Below are 15,708 nucleotides of genomic sequence, written 5' to 3' on the forward strand. Positions count from 1 at the left end.
TCCCAGCACTCGGGAGGTAGAGGCAGGTGGATTTCTATGAGTTCAAGGCCAGCCTGGTCTACAAAGAGAGTCCAAGACAGCCAAGGTTACACAGAGAGACCCCGTCTTGGGGAAAAAAAAAAAAATATATATATATATATATATATAATTTTAAAAAGAGGAACATACTTTGCAATTATTTGGCAACTTGATTCCTTCCTTCTTTCTTTTTCTTTAGACAGAGTCTGACTGTGCAGCCCTGGCTGGCCTCTAGCTCAGAGACCCATGTGCCACCTCACTGGTGTAGCCTGCATCTATTTTCTTCCTCCCTCCCTCCCTCCCTTCCTCCTTCCCTTCTTTCTTTTCTTTTTTTGAAGGGTCTACATATTTATTACTGAACCAACCAGCTCCCTCACGCAGGACAAATGAAGAGCAAATGACCGTTCCGGCTGAGCGTAAATCTCCAGCCATAAAAACTATGTACTGTGAGTTCCATCCCCCAGTTCACCCCCGACTCCACCCCACCCCCACCCCCCACTTCAGCACAGCCCTGCTGCTGTGACTCCTTCAGGGTCCAGCCTGGTCTCCTCTTGGTCTTCTCTTGGAGGTGTACCTGACTTATCAGTTTTTAGTCCATGTCCATGGGGGAGTGGGGGTGACTTTGCTTTTGTTTCTTGTCCCGGGATCCCTTGTTTCTGAGTCTTGTGGGGAGCGGGGGGGGGGGTACAGGGAGGCAGGAGAGCAAAGGAGCCAATGACAGCCCACAATGGCAGCAGGATGGCGGGGAGGGGAAAGGGGGAGAGGCTTTTTTTCTTCTCTCTCTCCTTTGTCCCGCTTGAAGATGCAGCGTATCTCAGCTCTTGTAGCAGTACAGAAATGGACACAGACGAAAGGACTTGCAGAGATAGCTCTAAACCAACATTCTCTTTATCAAGGGAGCCTGAGAGATGGAGCAGGGACAGCTGACTTCCAAGGTCCCTTTTCTTGATAATCCCTTTGCCAAGCAGACGGGAAACAGCCCTGCCCAGAAGCCAAGAAGAAACCCTTCAAGGCTTCCCCCACACTAGGCAACCTGGACTGCTCAGGGGTTTAATCTCAGGACTCACACACGTGCTTGCTGTACGACTTTTCTCTCTCGGAACACTGTTGCAAAGGGTGACAGGAGCATTGTGGTTAGGAGTATGTCTTTGAGGCCAAAGGGACTTGGAACAGGGAAGGGACACAAGGCCATGTCTCTAAGGTGGCCTTGAAGAGGCTTTTTCTGTTTTGGCCATGCTAAGTGCTAATTTCACTGCCAGGTAGGGACTAGATAAAGGCTCTCTGGTCTAAATCAGGCTGCCCTGGCCTGCGTCCACATATCAGTGGCTACACACATTACGTCACCAAGTATTTGAGGTCGTTCATGAGAGCAGGTCCTCTTTATCAAAGGCTCACTGTGGGCCAGGCAGGTCATTCATTCTTTACGCCTGACCATTTTACAAACAGATAAACGGAGGTGCAGCATTGTCAAGGGACTGGCCCACATAATGGGGTGCCGGTCTGGAATTCTAACCCTGGGCTCTAAAGCTCAAATGCAGAAGAGTCCAAAGAGATTCCAAGTGGGGCCTTGTCGGAGCTGTGCTGATGTCCTCAGCCAAACTGACCCTCAAACTTAATCCCCACAGTCGTACATCATGGTATTTGAAGATGGACCCTCCAAGAGACTTTGTAAGACTATAGACCTGAGTCAGCAGCTGGCTCCGTCTGGCTGTGTGGCACCCTCTGCCCTCTGATGCAGCAGGAAGGCCTCCCTGGATACCAGCGCTATGCCCTGGACTTCCGAAGCACCATCTGTACAGATGCCTTTCTTTATAATGTGTCCAGGCTCCACTGTTCTGTTATAGTAACAGAAATCTGGCTGAGACACTGAGAGGAGAGAAAGGGGGGGGGGGCAGGGAAGGAGGGAGGGGGAAGGGAAGGAGGTAGAGAGAGACAGAAAGAGAGAGAGAGAGAGAGAGAGACAGAGCAAGAGAGAGAGAGAGAGAGACAGAGCAAGAGAGAGAGAGAGAGAGAGAGAGACAGAGCAAGAGAGAGAGAGAGAGAGAGAGAGAGAGAGAGAGAGAGAGAGAGAGACTGAGACTGGGCTTGGCATGGGCCTTTGAAACCTCAAAGCCCACACCCAGTGACACACTTCCTCCAACAAGGCCACGCCTCCTGATCCTTCTAATCCTTTCAAATAGTGCCACTCCCTGGTGACCACATCTATGAGCCTAAGGGGGCCGTTCTCATTCAAGCCATCACAATCACCCTCATCACCACCACCACCACCATCGTCACCTCCACCACTGCTGTCACCAGGGTTGTCACCAGCACCATCCTCACTCTTCCCCTCCTTGTGCAGAGGGGCTCTGTGCTGGAAACAGGGCCAGGGTGGAGACTGCAGGGGACACTCTAGATTGTCCGTCGCTTTTAGTCTTTCCGAGATCTCAACCTAATGCTACTCATGCCGAGAGGGGAATCCCTTTGCCATCCACTTCCTCTTCCACACTGCTCTTCTTATTACTCTTTGTCTTTTCCTCTCAACTTTGTAGAACCAAGCCACCGTAATCGTGGCACACAGCCAGGAGCCCCAATTTACTAGTGACTCACAGATCATCTTTCAAAAAAAGAAAAAAGAAAAAAGCTGGGGATAAAAAGCATGGGAGAGCCTGCATCCGGGAGCCTCCCGTCTTACACTCCTGTCTGTACAGAGAGCGTGTGAACAGACAGAGGGGCCTTCTGCGGAGCCCCACAGAGCCCTGAGTCCAGGAGAGCGCACTGGTGAGTCTGAGAAGTGCTGCCCGAGGCCTGTCTTTCTTAGCCTTTCTGGAACGGCCCGCCTTGACAGCTTAACTTCACATCCATATTTCTTTACAGTAGCAGATGGCTCCATTTACAACAGACACCAGACAGCGATGTCGGAAATGGTCTTGGGAGTGAGGAGGGGACAGCGTACACACAGCTTGGAGCAACTGTTAGCGAGGGAGAGAGTGGGATCTGTTTCTTATTGGTTCCAGCCTGGACAAGCAACTGGAAGCCTGGGCCGCTCTTTCCCTGGCCAGCCCGGCTGGAGAGCCACTGCTGGGTGGGAACACGCCAGCTCCTTCACGCCCCCTGACCCGGCCCCTCATCTCTCACTTCTTGTACACGTTTAGATAAATGAAGCTTATTCTTCCATTTGCTTTCTTTTTATAAAAGAACTTCATACTGCCTTATGGATTACTTTGGAGACACCCCGTCTGGGAGGCTAAAGCATTCGAAGGCAGACATCTTCTCTACTCAATCCTGGCTGGACAAAGGCACATTTGTAAAGCCTTTCGGGTAGAACAGTTTTTCAAGGAGTGGCCACAATGTCCAAAACGTTGGTGCTACTGTGAGCGCGTCCCTGCCAGCTCTCTCCACCCACTCTGTATTGTCTCTCCACAGCACTCATTGCCATGGCTTTACTTACCCGCCGCTCACCATCCAGCCATCCAGCCATCCGTCCATCCATCCATCCAGTCAGCCATCCGTCCATCTCTCCTTTCATTTGTCCATGGACTCAACTGATCCACTCATTCTATATCTACCCATTTGCCTATTTATCTACCATCCGTTCACCATTATTCATTTATCCATATGCCATTAATCCATTTACCCATCAATCAACCATCTATCTCTCCATCCATCTACCTATCACTATCTGCATATCATTATCCTTCCATATATACATATATGTCCTTTGTATATGTATATGTATATATATATATATATATCCATTAATCTACTCATTTACCCACAATGCACTTATCCATCCATCTACCACATCTTTCCTATCTACCCACTATCCATCTTCCGCCCCCTTCTACCTCCCTTCTGTCTCTTCTTCCTCCCTTCTCTCCCTCTCTCACTCATCCCTTTCTCCTCATCTCTCTTCCATCCATCCCACAGTGGTTTACGAAGCTCCTAATGTGGCAACACTCCCACGCATATGGGACGCATCACTTGTTGGAAGGACCCTGCTGTTTGAGGTTGCAGTCCCCCCAGTCCGGATAGCCATTCTGAGCTGTTGGATGGAGGACTCCCCCCCCCCACTCCCCAGCAGGGCCTCCCGCTCTCTGCCTGACCTCATCTGGAGAGTGTCTTTAGGCACATCTGACATATGGCCTTTGACACAGCTAGCTCGCCCCTCCCTGTGCCTATAGGATAATTAGGTACCGTGTTCCTGTTCGTATGATAGGAGCGTGCTGCCAAATGCAAATCAAGCATCATCAAAGTGCATAGTTTCAACCAATTTTGTACACCTATCCTAGGAGGTCCCCCCCCTCCCCACTCCCCAAGGACTATATAGCCCAAATAAAGTTGAACTATCTCCCGGAAGTGGTTCCTGGAGTGGTCAGTCTCTGTCACGCTCATGGCCTTCTGAGATCTGCATTTCGCCTTCTGCTCCTCTTGCCTTCGTTGGCTGGTGGCCAACAGCCCCCTCCCCCCCCCCCCAGGGAAGAGGAGACCCACACCACTGGCCTCTATTTCCAGGCAAGGCATCCAGGTGGAGCTGCCGTCCAAGCTTTGCATCATCTTGAACTCACCCTTTCCCTTGCACCTGGGCTCTTTCCAGCACACCAGGGATGTCACAGTCATGGAGGCATCTTTCTGCCTTTTGTGGACTATGTTTAACTCTACCACCTCCTAAAGATACTTCCACCTTTTCTCTCCCCACCTCCACCCTGACCCTAGTGTCACCCTTAGTGATAACTCACTGTGTAGACCAGGCTGCCCTCGAACTCACGGAGATCTGCTTGTCCCTGCCTCCAAAGTGCTGGAAAGTTTGTTTGTTTATTTGGTTTTGCACGTATGAGCGTTTTGCTTGAATATAGACCCACGCATCCTGTGTGTGCCTGGTGCCTTTGGAGGGCAGGAGAAGGCATTAGATCCTTTTGAATGAGTGTGGGAGAGACTGTAAGCTTTGTCCCAGGTGAAAGCAGTCTTGGCGGGCTTTGCCCTTGGACACACCACGGATACTCCCTGAGATTAACCTTGAGATAGACTGGGTTGAGCCATCCTGGGCCTGGAAGCAGACCTGGGGACTCCACCTGGACTACTGTTTTTCTAATAGACCCTCAATGGGAGAGGGAGACCTCCCTTAGCACGTGGGACAGGCATGTGGAGAGGAGAGAGGAGCAGCTGGTTGAGACCGGGCTTGAGTGCATGTGGATCGGAAGGAGGTTGGACTGGCTGGACCAGAGCACAGGCCAGAGACACCTAGGGACCCGTCCCGTGGAATGGATACCGGAAGGTTCACTCTTTTTTCCCTCTTGTGTAAGCTAGTTGGGTTGTATAATAAAATTTAAATTTTAAGAAGCAGAGCCAACAAATGGGATTAAAAATGGCTTGAGCCACCATGTGAGTGCTGGGAATCCAACCTGGGTCCTCTGCAAGAACAGCCAGTGCTTTTAGCTGCTGAGCCGACTCTCCAGCCCCTCTACTTAAAAATTTAAGTTATATTTTGTGTTTATTTCGCATGAATGTTTGTATGCAGCGCGATCAGAGGATAACTTTGGGGGAGTTAGCTCTCTCCTTCCGTCATGTGGGTCCTGGGGGGGTTTAACGCAGCTCACGAGGATCTACCCACTGAGCCATCCTGCCAGCCCTTAAGATCCACGAAACATTCCTCCCCAACATGTCCTATTTCAGGAGGGTTCATGGTGACATGCCAGACACTATATGAGAGAAAAGGGCCCTGGTTACCTTTGTCAGAACCCGACAGCTGGATGTTGAGGTCTTCAAGCAGCTGCTCCGTCTCCTCCAGCCAGGACAGGGACACTCTCAGGATGTCTAGTACAGCCTTCTGAAGCTCCGACACGGGTGGGCTCAGTCTCAGGTGCTGAAGGATCTCCACCTGCTTCTTCAGGTCGCTGCCGCTGCAGGAGTCCCTCATGCGAGCCTAGGAACAGACAGGTCAGCACAGTCGGACCCAGCATCTCTATAGCTAGCCCTGATGTGACTGTCTGTGAGGAGGGAGATCCTGGACCTGGCCAGGAAGTGGGCACGGCAGCCTGTCACGGCCCTGGAGTGGCCCGGTGTCAGTCTGTTTCTTTTGGCCTTGGTGAGGCTGTGTGAGTGAACGAGGGAGTGCGTGCACGTGTGTGTGTGTGTGTGTGTGTGTGTGTGTGTGTGTGTGTGTGTAAGTGCGTCATGCATGCGTGCGCGTGCGCCCTTTGTCTGCCTCTATTGTTCTTAGCTTATTGCCTGAGGCAGTGGTTCCCAGTGATCCAACAGTTCACTATTTCAGCTAGGCTGACTAGTCAGCGACCTCTGTCCCCCTCCCCCGCACCCCCATTCTTGGTTACAGGCACTTGCAGTTATCCTGGCTATTTTACAAGGGTACTGAGGATTTGAACTCAGGTCTTCATGTTTGCGCAATGAGCACTCTTATCCACTGAGCCCTCTCCCCAGCCCTTTGTTTGGACTCATTATTTATTTATTTATTTATTTATTTTGAGACAGGGTCTCTCTATGTTAGCCTTGGCTGTCCTGGACTCCCTTTTGTAGACCAGGCTAGCCTTGAACTCACATCGATCCACCTGCCTCTGCCTCCCAAGTGCTGGGACTAAAGGCATGCGCCACCATGCCTGGCTTGTTTGGACTCTTGATAGACACAGGGATCTCCTTTTTAGGTTGTAAAATGCCAAGCTGCCAATGGCGAGCTGTCTGACGTGAGAACCAAATCTGGCTACTTCTAGTCATCAGAATTCCTGTCAAGATCAACGTACAAGCTGGACAGAAAGTGCGGTTTCCTGACTTGTTTGAAAGAGTGCTGACAAGTCAACATTCGCACAAAACTCCCCAAATAGTAGCTTCTGATTGCAAGGGAAGGCAGAAGCAGCTGTGTGTTCTGACATACTCGGTGGGGGCATGGGGGGGGGGCACCCTAGACCTTTGTCCTGCCTCTCCCAGAGGGGAAGGCAGTGAGCTGAAAATAGCTTTCATGGCTGGGCGAAAATAAAAAAAATTGAGTGAAAACATCTCTCTTTCTCTCTGTCTCCTTCTTTCTCTACTTCTCTGTGTGTCTGTCTCCTTCCCTCCCACACCCCTCTCTCTCTCTCTCTGTCTCTCTTTCTCTGTCTCCCTCCCTCTCACACCTCTCTCTCTGCCTCTCTCTCTCTCTCTCTGTCTCCCTCTCTCTGTCTCTCTGTGTCTCTGTCTCTGTCTGTCTGTCTGTCTGTCTGTCTGTCTGTCTGTCTCTCTCTCTCTCTCTCTCTCTCTCTCTCTCTGTCTCCCTCTCTCTGTCTCTCTGTGTCTCTGTCTCTGTCTGTCTGTCTCTCTGTGTGTGTGTGTGTGTGTGTGTGTGTTGGGGGCGTACATGCATGTGTGTGCACCCTCAGGTGTCGAGGCTGGAATCTCAGGTGTTGTTTTCTCAGGAGCCATCCACCTTGTGTTTTGAGCTACAGGCTCTCACTGAGTAGGGTCCTGGATTGGCCAGCGAGCCCATGGCTCTCTCTGTCTCACCAGTTCTGGAAATACAGGCCTGCACTATCACGCTCCACTTCTTTTTTTTTTTTTTTTAATGTGGGATCAAATTCAAGTACTCTTCCTTGCACAGAAACCATTTCCTGACTGAGCCATCTCCCTAGCTGTGGTTCTCTTTCTTACTTTTTTCAAAGCCAGAGCTGGGGACTTCCCAAAGTTGGTACAGTCATCCCTTTCTATCTGTGGGGAATTAATTAGTTCCAACACAGAAGTCAAAATCTGAGGAAGTTCAAATCCCTTAGTAAGGGGTGTGTCATTTGTATGTCCTTCGGTATACTTTAAATAGCCTCTACGAAACTTACACCGCCCAGCACAAGGTACACGCGAGGAGAAAGATGACAAGAGAAATGTCTGAAAGTGGGGATGAACTTCGGTGGTAAGGTACTTGCCCACTATGCACAAGGGCAAAGGTCACACCCTTTGCACTACAAAAGCAAGCACCCAAAAGAAGATGAAGACTTTTCGGGTACATGGTTGACTTTGGGGGAAGCATGTATGCAGCCCAGAGGCCAATGTTGGGGTTTCCATACTCACTCTCCTCCTGACTTTAAGACAGTTGTTTGGTTTTGGGGTTTGTTTTGTTTTGTTGTGGGCTGGAGAGATGGCTCAGAGGTTAAGAGCACTGGCTGCTCTTCCAAAGGTCCTGAGTTCAATTCCCAGCAACCACATGGTGGCTCCCAAGTAGTTGTAATGAGATTTGGGTGCCCTCTTCTGGCACATTGCATACATAATAAATAAATACATCTTTTTTTTTAAAAAAAGTTTTTCACGTGATTGAGATAAGGTCTTGTGAAACCCGGGCTGCCTTCAACCTTGCCAGGGAGCTGAGAATAACCTTGACCCTGGAGCCTCCATTTTCCAAGCACTGGGATTATAGGCCTGTAGCAGCATGCCCAGTTTCACGTGGTGATGTAATCAAACCCAGGGCTTTGTGCACACTAGGCCTTAGCTGCACCCCTCCCCCACCCTGCTTATTTATTTATTTTTTTGACAGCGTCTCTCGCTGAACCTGGGGGTAGCTTATTTGGTTAGACTGGGCGTATAACAAATCCCCGGGATCTTCCTGCATCTGCTTCCCCAAGCACCAGGGTTATATCTTTTTATGGGGGGGTGCTAAGGATTGGAACTCAGGATCTCACGCTTGTACAGCAAACAAGCTACTATCTGAGCTGTATTGTGAGTTTAATAGAGAAAATAAGTGGACAGCACTCTTTTCCTTAGTGTTTTTGATCCGAAGATACAGGACGCGGGATAGAGGGTTGACACCACTTGGAAATGTGCGGCCATCTTTTTCTGACCATATCAACTTTCTCTGGGAGGCATAGTTGAGTCCGAGGTGGATCTTAAAAAGGAGAACATGCCAGGCTGTGGTGGTGCATGCCTGCCTTCAATCCCAGCACTCAAGAGGCAGAGGCAGGCGGATCGCTGTGAGTTCGAGGCCAGCCTGGTCTACAAAGTGAGTCCAGGACAGCCAAGGCTACACAGAGAGACCCTGTCTCTAAAAACCGAAAAAGAGAGAGAGAGACAGAGGGAGAGAGAGAACATTTTTCCCCGACCTGGCCCAGAAAGCAGGGCAATTTCTTGACAAGCAGCCCAGAAGGGGATGGCAAGCTGGCTGCCTAGAGCCTACCTGACAGTTGTCAAGGAGCACCTTCAGCTTCTCCACATTCTCTGAGGTCTCCTCCCGCTTGGTGTTGCTCCGATGGGTCTCCTTTTGCAGGGTCCACTTCCTCTGCTGGAAGCTGAGGTTGTCCTCGGTGACCTGGACGATCCTCTCTATCAGCTGGCCAGAGGACACAGAGGAAGATGTCTTAGGACAGCCCACTCTGGGAGGCAGCGACTGCAGAATGGCGGCACGGGTCCTGGCCCTGAGGTGCTGACTCTGAAGGGACATGAGTTCTGTCACCAGGACACATCGCCCTGGAACTGGGGTCTGTGCTGTTGCTTGGCATTTGTTCCAGATTCTTCCACACTTGTAGTAAAGACTCATGTGGCTTCACTTATAGGCCAGCTTCTCCTGTACCTGACTGCTTGTGTTTTATCTGTGTGTGAGGAAGGATGCGTGTATGCACATTCAGCATGTGTGTGTATGTATTTGTGTATGCGCACACGTGCATTTGGAAGACCAGAGGACACTCTGGTTACCACTCCTCACGCCCCATCCACCTTGTTTTCTTTCTTTTTTTTTAAAGATTTATTTATTTATTATGTACACAGTACTTTGTCTGCATGTATGGGTCCCAGATCTTATGACAGATGGTTGTGAGTTACCATGTGGTTGCTGGGAATTGAACTCAGGACCTTTGGGAGAGCAAGGAGTGCTCTTAACCTCTGAGCCATCTCTCCAGCCCCACCTTGTCTCCTTGAGACAGGGTATCTCACTAGCCTAGGACTTGCCAAGTAGGCTAAAGCAGGCTGGCCGGAGAACCCTGAACCCCACGATCTGCTTGTCTACGCCTCCCTAGCACGCAATGCCGCACAGACTTTTGTGCTTTATGTGTGCTCTGGGGATTGAACTCAGGTCCTGATGCTTGCAAGGCAAGCACTCTACCAACTGAGCTATCTCTCCAACCCCAGCTTGTGAACTTCTTACCTGCTCTTGGCCACAAAGGGCTGACAAGATAACAAGGCAAGCATGGCAGAGGCCTGTCTACACTACACTGCATCTACACTATAGTTTGGGAGGGATCAACTAAGGCATGTGGACCAAAGCCAGGCCACCCCTCTGCTCACAGAGCGTCAGTGTGTGTGTGTGTCTGGTGACCAGACACGAGCCTGCCTGGCTGGACTTGATCTCCACGAGTAACATTTCAATGGATTTTAACCAGCTTTCACTTCAAAAGCCAGGAAATCCCCGAAAATCAAAACAAATCTTTATGGTGTAGCAACAGTGTGAAAAATATGTGTCACTAACAAAAACAGAAGCATATGCTCTTGGGGGTCTGGCATCCAGATCCCCGGAGACAGAAGCGAACGAGTCACGTGGCCCGAGAGCCACACTAACCTGCTGGTCGGTGACGGGCTTGTCATGGAATGGCTCTGCTCTCCCGAAAGTGGCTTTGATGACCTGGCTTCTGAAGTGCTCTAGCTGCAGCACAAAGAGGGTGACAGGTCAGCAGGGGTTGCTGAGACAGAGGCAAGGCTGAGAGGGTGTCTCTACCTCTGGGTCCAGGCCACAGGCCTGCACGGTTTGTACAGGGCTATGGAGCACTGGCTTGCAGAGCCGTAGACAGAACAGCGCAGCAGGCTTCAAGTACATCTTTAGTGGCCCACCCGACCCAGGCACATGGTCCCTGCACATACGTCTCAGGCCCTCCAAAGAGCCCCTTGCGAGTCAACTACCCAACTGGAAGTCTAGGCCCAGGAGCGCCTTCTCATACTTGCTAGGCTGTGAAATAAATAGTGAATTTGTTACCAGTATTGGTGATGGGGAGAGGGAGAAAGGACACTTCTGTCTCCAGGTGCCTTGGACATCAACTGTCCCACAGCTTCTGTTCACTGTAATTCACTTCTCTGGAGCCAGCACAGTGCAGGCATGGACTGGACACTCAGTGGATGTTTGCTGGGTACTTAGGTATGAAAGCCTATGGCCGGGCCTGTAGCTGATACCTGGCGCCTCCCATGGGCTGGGGTTTTCAGCTTTGAGTGCAGGGGATGCCCTATGTATAAAGCTTATAGAATCCCAAGTCTAAGGCTCCATCAGGAAGCAGAGGTTATGGAGCCAGGTTGAGAATTTACTCCCACGGCAGCCCGTGACCTGCATCTGTGGTCCACTGGACAGATGTGGGCACCAAAGACTAGCAGACATCCCCGAGGAGACCCAGAGGGCCACCAGATGAAGCTCAAAGTCAAGGTGTCCCTAGAACACATAACTCTGGGAAGCCAGACTCCATGACGGAACCAAAGACCGTCAAGCCAAGAACTCCAAGCGGTCCTCTGGTTTCATGGCAAAAGGAGGGATCAAGCTAGCCAAGAAGTTGGTTATGTCGGGGATCCCTGGTGCCACTAGAGGGACTGTCTATGGGAATGATTGTCTGCGGTGAGAGGGATACGGTGACAGGTTCTTGGATGGTGTGCCGGGAGCTGGGGACACTGGGCTGGGCCTGAGAAGAATGTCAGGTAGGGCAGGGCCTTGAGTCAAAGGGGCAGGCCAAGGGGGAGGGGAAGACTGCATGGTGCACTCTCAGGATCTTTTGAGTGAGCCAGTTTGGAGCAGAAATGAAGGCCTTTGGGCAAGGTTGACAGGCCATGCCTGCAGGTCAGGTGCTCTATAAGAGAACAAGGGAGTTGAGCGAGCAGCCCAGGGGCAGAGTGGCAAGCCTGCGTGATGGGAGAGGGGCCTGAGGGCCTACTAGAGAAATCACAGGTGTGATAAGTTGAGGCAGTGCTTTAACAGCTGTCCAACGATTAGCATCATTTGATGGAGGAGGATGCCTCTACATGACCCGAGTATGGGGACCAAGCCTGGTTACAGCTTGGATGGTAGTAAGGAGAAATCATTGTGGACTTGGTGCTAAGCAAAATGGGATTCTGGTTCTCAGCCTTGGGGGGGGGGGGGTTCACACCTCATCTGAGTCCCTGCTGAGGGGTATAGTAGAGCCTCCTCCCGAAACAGAAGCACAAACATCTCAGAACACAGAGCGCGTCCTGAGCACTGCCAGGTGGGATGTCAGAGCAGAGTTTCCCATGGATAACTGGGAGCAGCTGCCCTGGGGAGCTTGTCTTTTCATTGGCTCTCCCCAAGGCCTTTCTTTCACAGCAGGGCCCTGTGCAGTGGGAGGTCCATTGACTGTCTCGGGCTGGAGCAATGGAAACTGGCTCCTCCTGTCCAGCTGGGCGAGGACGCTCTCGCTGCCCTGCCCAGGATCATCTCTATTTAGCATGAACTTTGAACGTTTGGGCTTACTTATTTTAAAAAAAAATAGAGGCATTTCCTTATGGCCACTGGGAATCTGCTGGGGGCCCCTGGTGGCGGAAGACCAGGGGAAATATCAGCACTGGAAATAATAGAGGGAGAGGGAGAGAGAGTGTGTGTACGTGTGTGCACTTGCAGAGGAGGGGGAGGGGCACAGGAAGGACCCGGAGCAGGGTTGGCTGCCTGGCCAGCATCTTGGGTTACAGCACACTACTGGAGGAAGAACTTCCCAACATAAAGAAGATGGATACAACAGCACCATCTTCCTGTCTTAGGCATCACACACAAATCTACCCCACCCAAAACTGGATGCCTGGGTGTAGGAGACCCCTGGGGCACGCAGTCTAGCAAGGATGGCTGCGGAACGCTCCTACCTGGCCTACTGCCCTTTCCAAATTGATTTTAATGAGGCTCTCTCTGTTCCCCATTTCTTGCAGCTGAAGCAATTTCCTTCTGGAATCTTCCTGAAGCTTCTCTTCAACCTGAAAGGATGACGAAAGCATGTGCTGGCTGCTGCTAATGTGGCCGTGAGGCAGTCTGGGAAGACCCCTCTAGGAGGTCTGATGGCTGTTAGGGGTCCCAGAGGGACAAGTTGCAACCCTCATGGCAGGGGTAAAAAGCGAGTATGGTGTGGAAGCCAGATTAAAGGCACCATCTCCTGGGGTCAAGGACCAGGCTTTACTCCCTGGGATCAACCATGTTAGTCCTACCCAAGCCCCTAATAAGTCATGTGACTTCAGAGAGTTGTTTGGCTGGTCTGTGACTTGCTGTTTCGGGGGGGGGGGGGGGGGAGTGATGTTACTAGGGCTGCCTCGAGTTCCTGTGGGGTGAAGAGTGTTTGGAGTAGTGGTGGGATTTCATAAGCAGCTCCATGTGTGCTAGGGTTGTCTGTCACTTATAAAGCAGGAAGATAAATCACCTGCTGTTATTCGCATACCCCATGTAAGCTGTCCACAGAGGACTTGGTAAATATTCTTATTAGAAATACTGCCCTGACCACGTCACCAGTAGGGACCGCTAAAGGAGCCAGCCAAGCAAGACTCTGAAAGAGCTGGAACTTGCCTTGCCAAAGGCATTTAAAGGAGAAGGGGCACAGGAAGGAGTGTTGGCTACTTACTCCCTTCCCTGTAAAGCTGAGAGCGTGCTTGCTCAGTGCTGCCCTCTGCTGGCCATTGTGGGAAAAACGCTGCCTCTCTATTTACAACCTCTTTTTTCAAATTAGTAATGTTAATTAGATAGAGGGGGCTTCTTGATGTCACGCAAGCACTTGCACATGATGTATTCTGAGCACACACATTCCTCGTTTCCATCTCTTGCCCTCCCCCATGTCAGCTCCTTCCTTTTTCTGACTTGTCTCTTTCACTTCCATGGGGACCACAGCTCGGGCGAGAATTAGAGGTGGGGGTACTCTTCTAAAGGAAGTGGCGACATGCTGAAGCAGCCTCATAAAGCCTCTTATTGGGATCTGGAGAGGGGTGCACAAATATCACACCCCCCCAGCCCTTGGGAACTTTTGTTAGAGCCCTGTGGGGCAGCAAAGAGCCTCTCTGTCTCAAGCTGCCTGAGAAATCTCATGGTTCTCCCTGTGGATCTCCCAGGTCTAAGAAGGCAGAACTTCCGTGCCTGGCCTTGGGCCTGCTCTGTACCCCTCATCTTAGTGTCCTCCACCATGCTTTTCCAGCCCAAAGCCCCAAGAGCCAGCTTTAGTCACAGCCCAGCTCTACCCTGGCCCCGCCTGGCCGGTCCCTCCATCACTACCACAAAGAAGATGCTTAGGAGTGCATCTCTCCTCAGAGTTTTGTTAGGTCTCTACCTGGACACTGAGGACCTTGGGCCTAAGGGTTTATGGTCTCCTTGCCTCCAATTCATTTCCTTCTAGTGCATTCTCGGGAGGTACCGGTGAGAGTCGCCCAGCTGGGAGCAGCAGCATCTGAAGCAACTTCCTTTCACGAGGCCTGGATGACCAGAGTCTGGGCTGCCTGGTGTGGCGGCCACTGGCCACGTCTGGCAATACGGGACATGTGCTTAGGGACAGTGGGTTTTAAATTTACATCCTTGCTCAGTGGAGGGGGTGGATTTTTCAATTGACTTTTAAAATAACATCTTGTCTTTAAATACGAATATGGAGGAATTGAACTTTAAAAGTGAATTGATTTCAGTGTCTGTAGTCACACGTGGCTCGTGGCTGTGCCCTGAGTCCCGTGACTGAGGCTTGGCTTTTGCCCCTTCACTGAGCGCGTGCTTTCACGTGCACTGTTCTGCTGGGAGACACTTCTTCAGGCCCCTCTCCTCGTCCGTTAAATGGACACAACAGGTTCCAGATCATAGAGTGGGCTAAGGGAACAGAGATGCTAAACATATGCTGTGAGTCAAAGGAAAAGCAAACCTAAAAATAAAAAATAAAAAAAAAAGAAAAAGAAAAAGAAAAGAAAAGAAGGCAAGAGAAGACCGATTACACACTGTCATGTAGTAATAGTAATTATGTAATAGACGCAGAGTCAGAAGACAATAGGAGGTCTACAGAATGCTGAAGGAAATCACTGTCAACGGAGAAGTCAGGGCACAGTCAAAATATGCTCCAGAACGGAGAATCACACACACACACACACACACACACACACACACACACACACCCGCACACATCCCTGAGAGACGTCGTCATCAGTAGAGCCTAAGTCCTTAAGGATATATTTTAGGCAGAAGAAGGAGGGAGGACCCTGGATGGAGACCAGGGACATTGGGAAGGCGCAGCTCCCGTGGGTGTGAACACAGAATGTACAAAAACGCCTGCTCCGTCTTTGGGGTGTCAGTGTGGAGGGGGAAGTGTAGGTAGTGATGACTGTACCTCGTAAGTCTGTGCGGCACGAGGGATGCTAAAGAGTTAACGTTGGCGGCCACTGTGCCATCCCGGAGTGGGGGCGAAATCACCCACGTACACTGGGTTTTGATAAGCTGAAAGTGCATTTTAGAATAACTGAAAAGAGTACCAAAAGAGTAAAAACTCCGTTGGTATTGGATTTGGGGAAGATGGAATAGCTTTTGCGTTATTCTAACCTGATGCAGAGCCGAGTGAAAAAATCCCAAGGAAGGATAGGAGAAAAATAGGCCAATGGAAACCATCAATGAAGTGGACGTGGCATCACGCGCCTTTAATCCTAGCACTTTGGAGAGATGGCTCAGCGGTTAAGAGCACTGGCTGCTCTTGCAGAGGATCCAGGTTCAATTCCCAGCACCCACATGGAGGTTCACAGCTGTTTGAAATTCCAGCTCCAGGGGATCTGACTCCC

General features: G+C 50.8%; 1 protein-coding gene across 7 annotated transcripts in view; it reads right to left on the reverse strand.

Annotated features, from left to right (window-relative positions):
- FHAD1 (forkhead associated phosphopeptide binding domain 1) overlaps positions 1 to 15,708 on the reverse strand; it is a 117,752-nt gene that overhangs the window by 54,246 nt on the left and 47,798 nt on the right. For 4 of the 7 annotated variants that reach the window (XR_014779805.1, XM_084784910.1, XM_084784909.1 and 1 more), the window contains exons 11-14: positions 12,796 to 12,903; positions 10,511 to 10,594; positions 9,137 to 9,388; positions 5,725 to 5,920 (exon numbers count right to left, since the gene is read on the reverse strand). Coding sequence is in view for 6 of the 7 variants with exons in the window: in XM_084784910.1 (XP_084641036.1) it covers positions 5,725 to 5,920; positions 9,137 to 9,388; positions 10,511 to 10,594; positions 12,796 to 12,903 (640 nt within the window). In the remaining variant the exon portion in view is untranslated. The remainder of the gene's footprint in view (positions 1 to 5,724; positions 5,921 to 9,136; positions 9,389 to 10,510; positions 10,595 to 12,795; positions 12,904 to 15,708) is intronic. The other 3 variants (XM_084784911.1, XM_084784907.1, XM_084784908.1) reach the window with 2 other exon arrangements.

The sequence above is a fragment of the Acomys minous genome (assembly GCF_964271855.1).
Source record: "Acomys minous genome assembly, chromosome: 6".
NCBI classification, from domain to species: Eukaryota; Metazoa; Chordata; class Mammalia; order Rodentia; family Muridae; genus Acomys; species Acomys minous.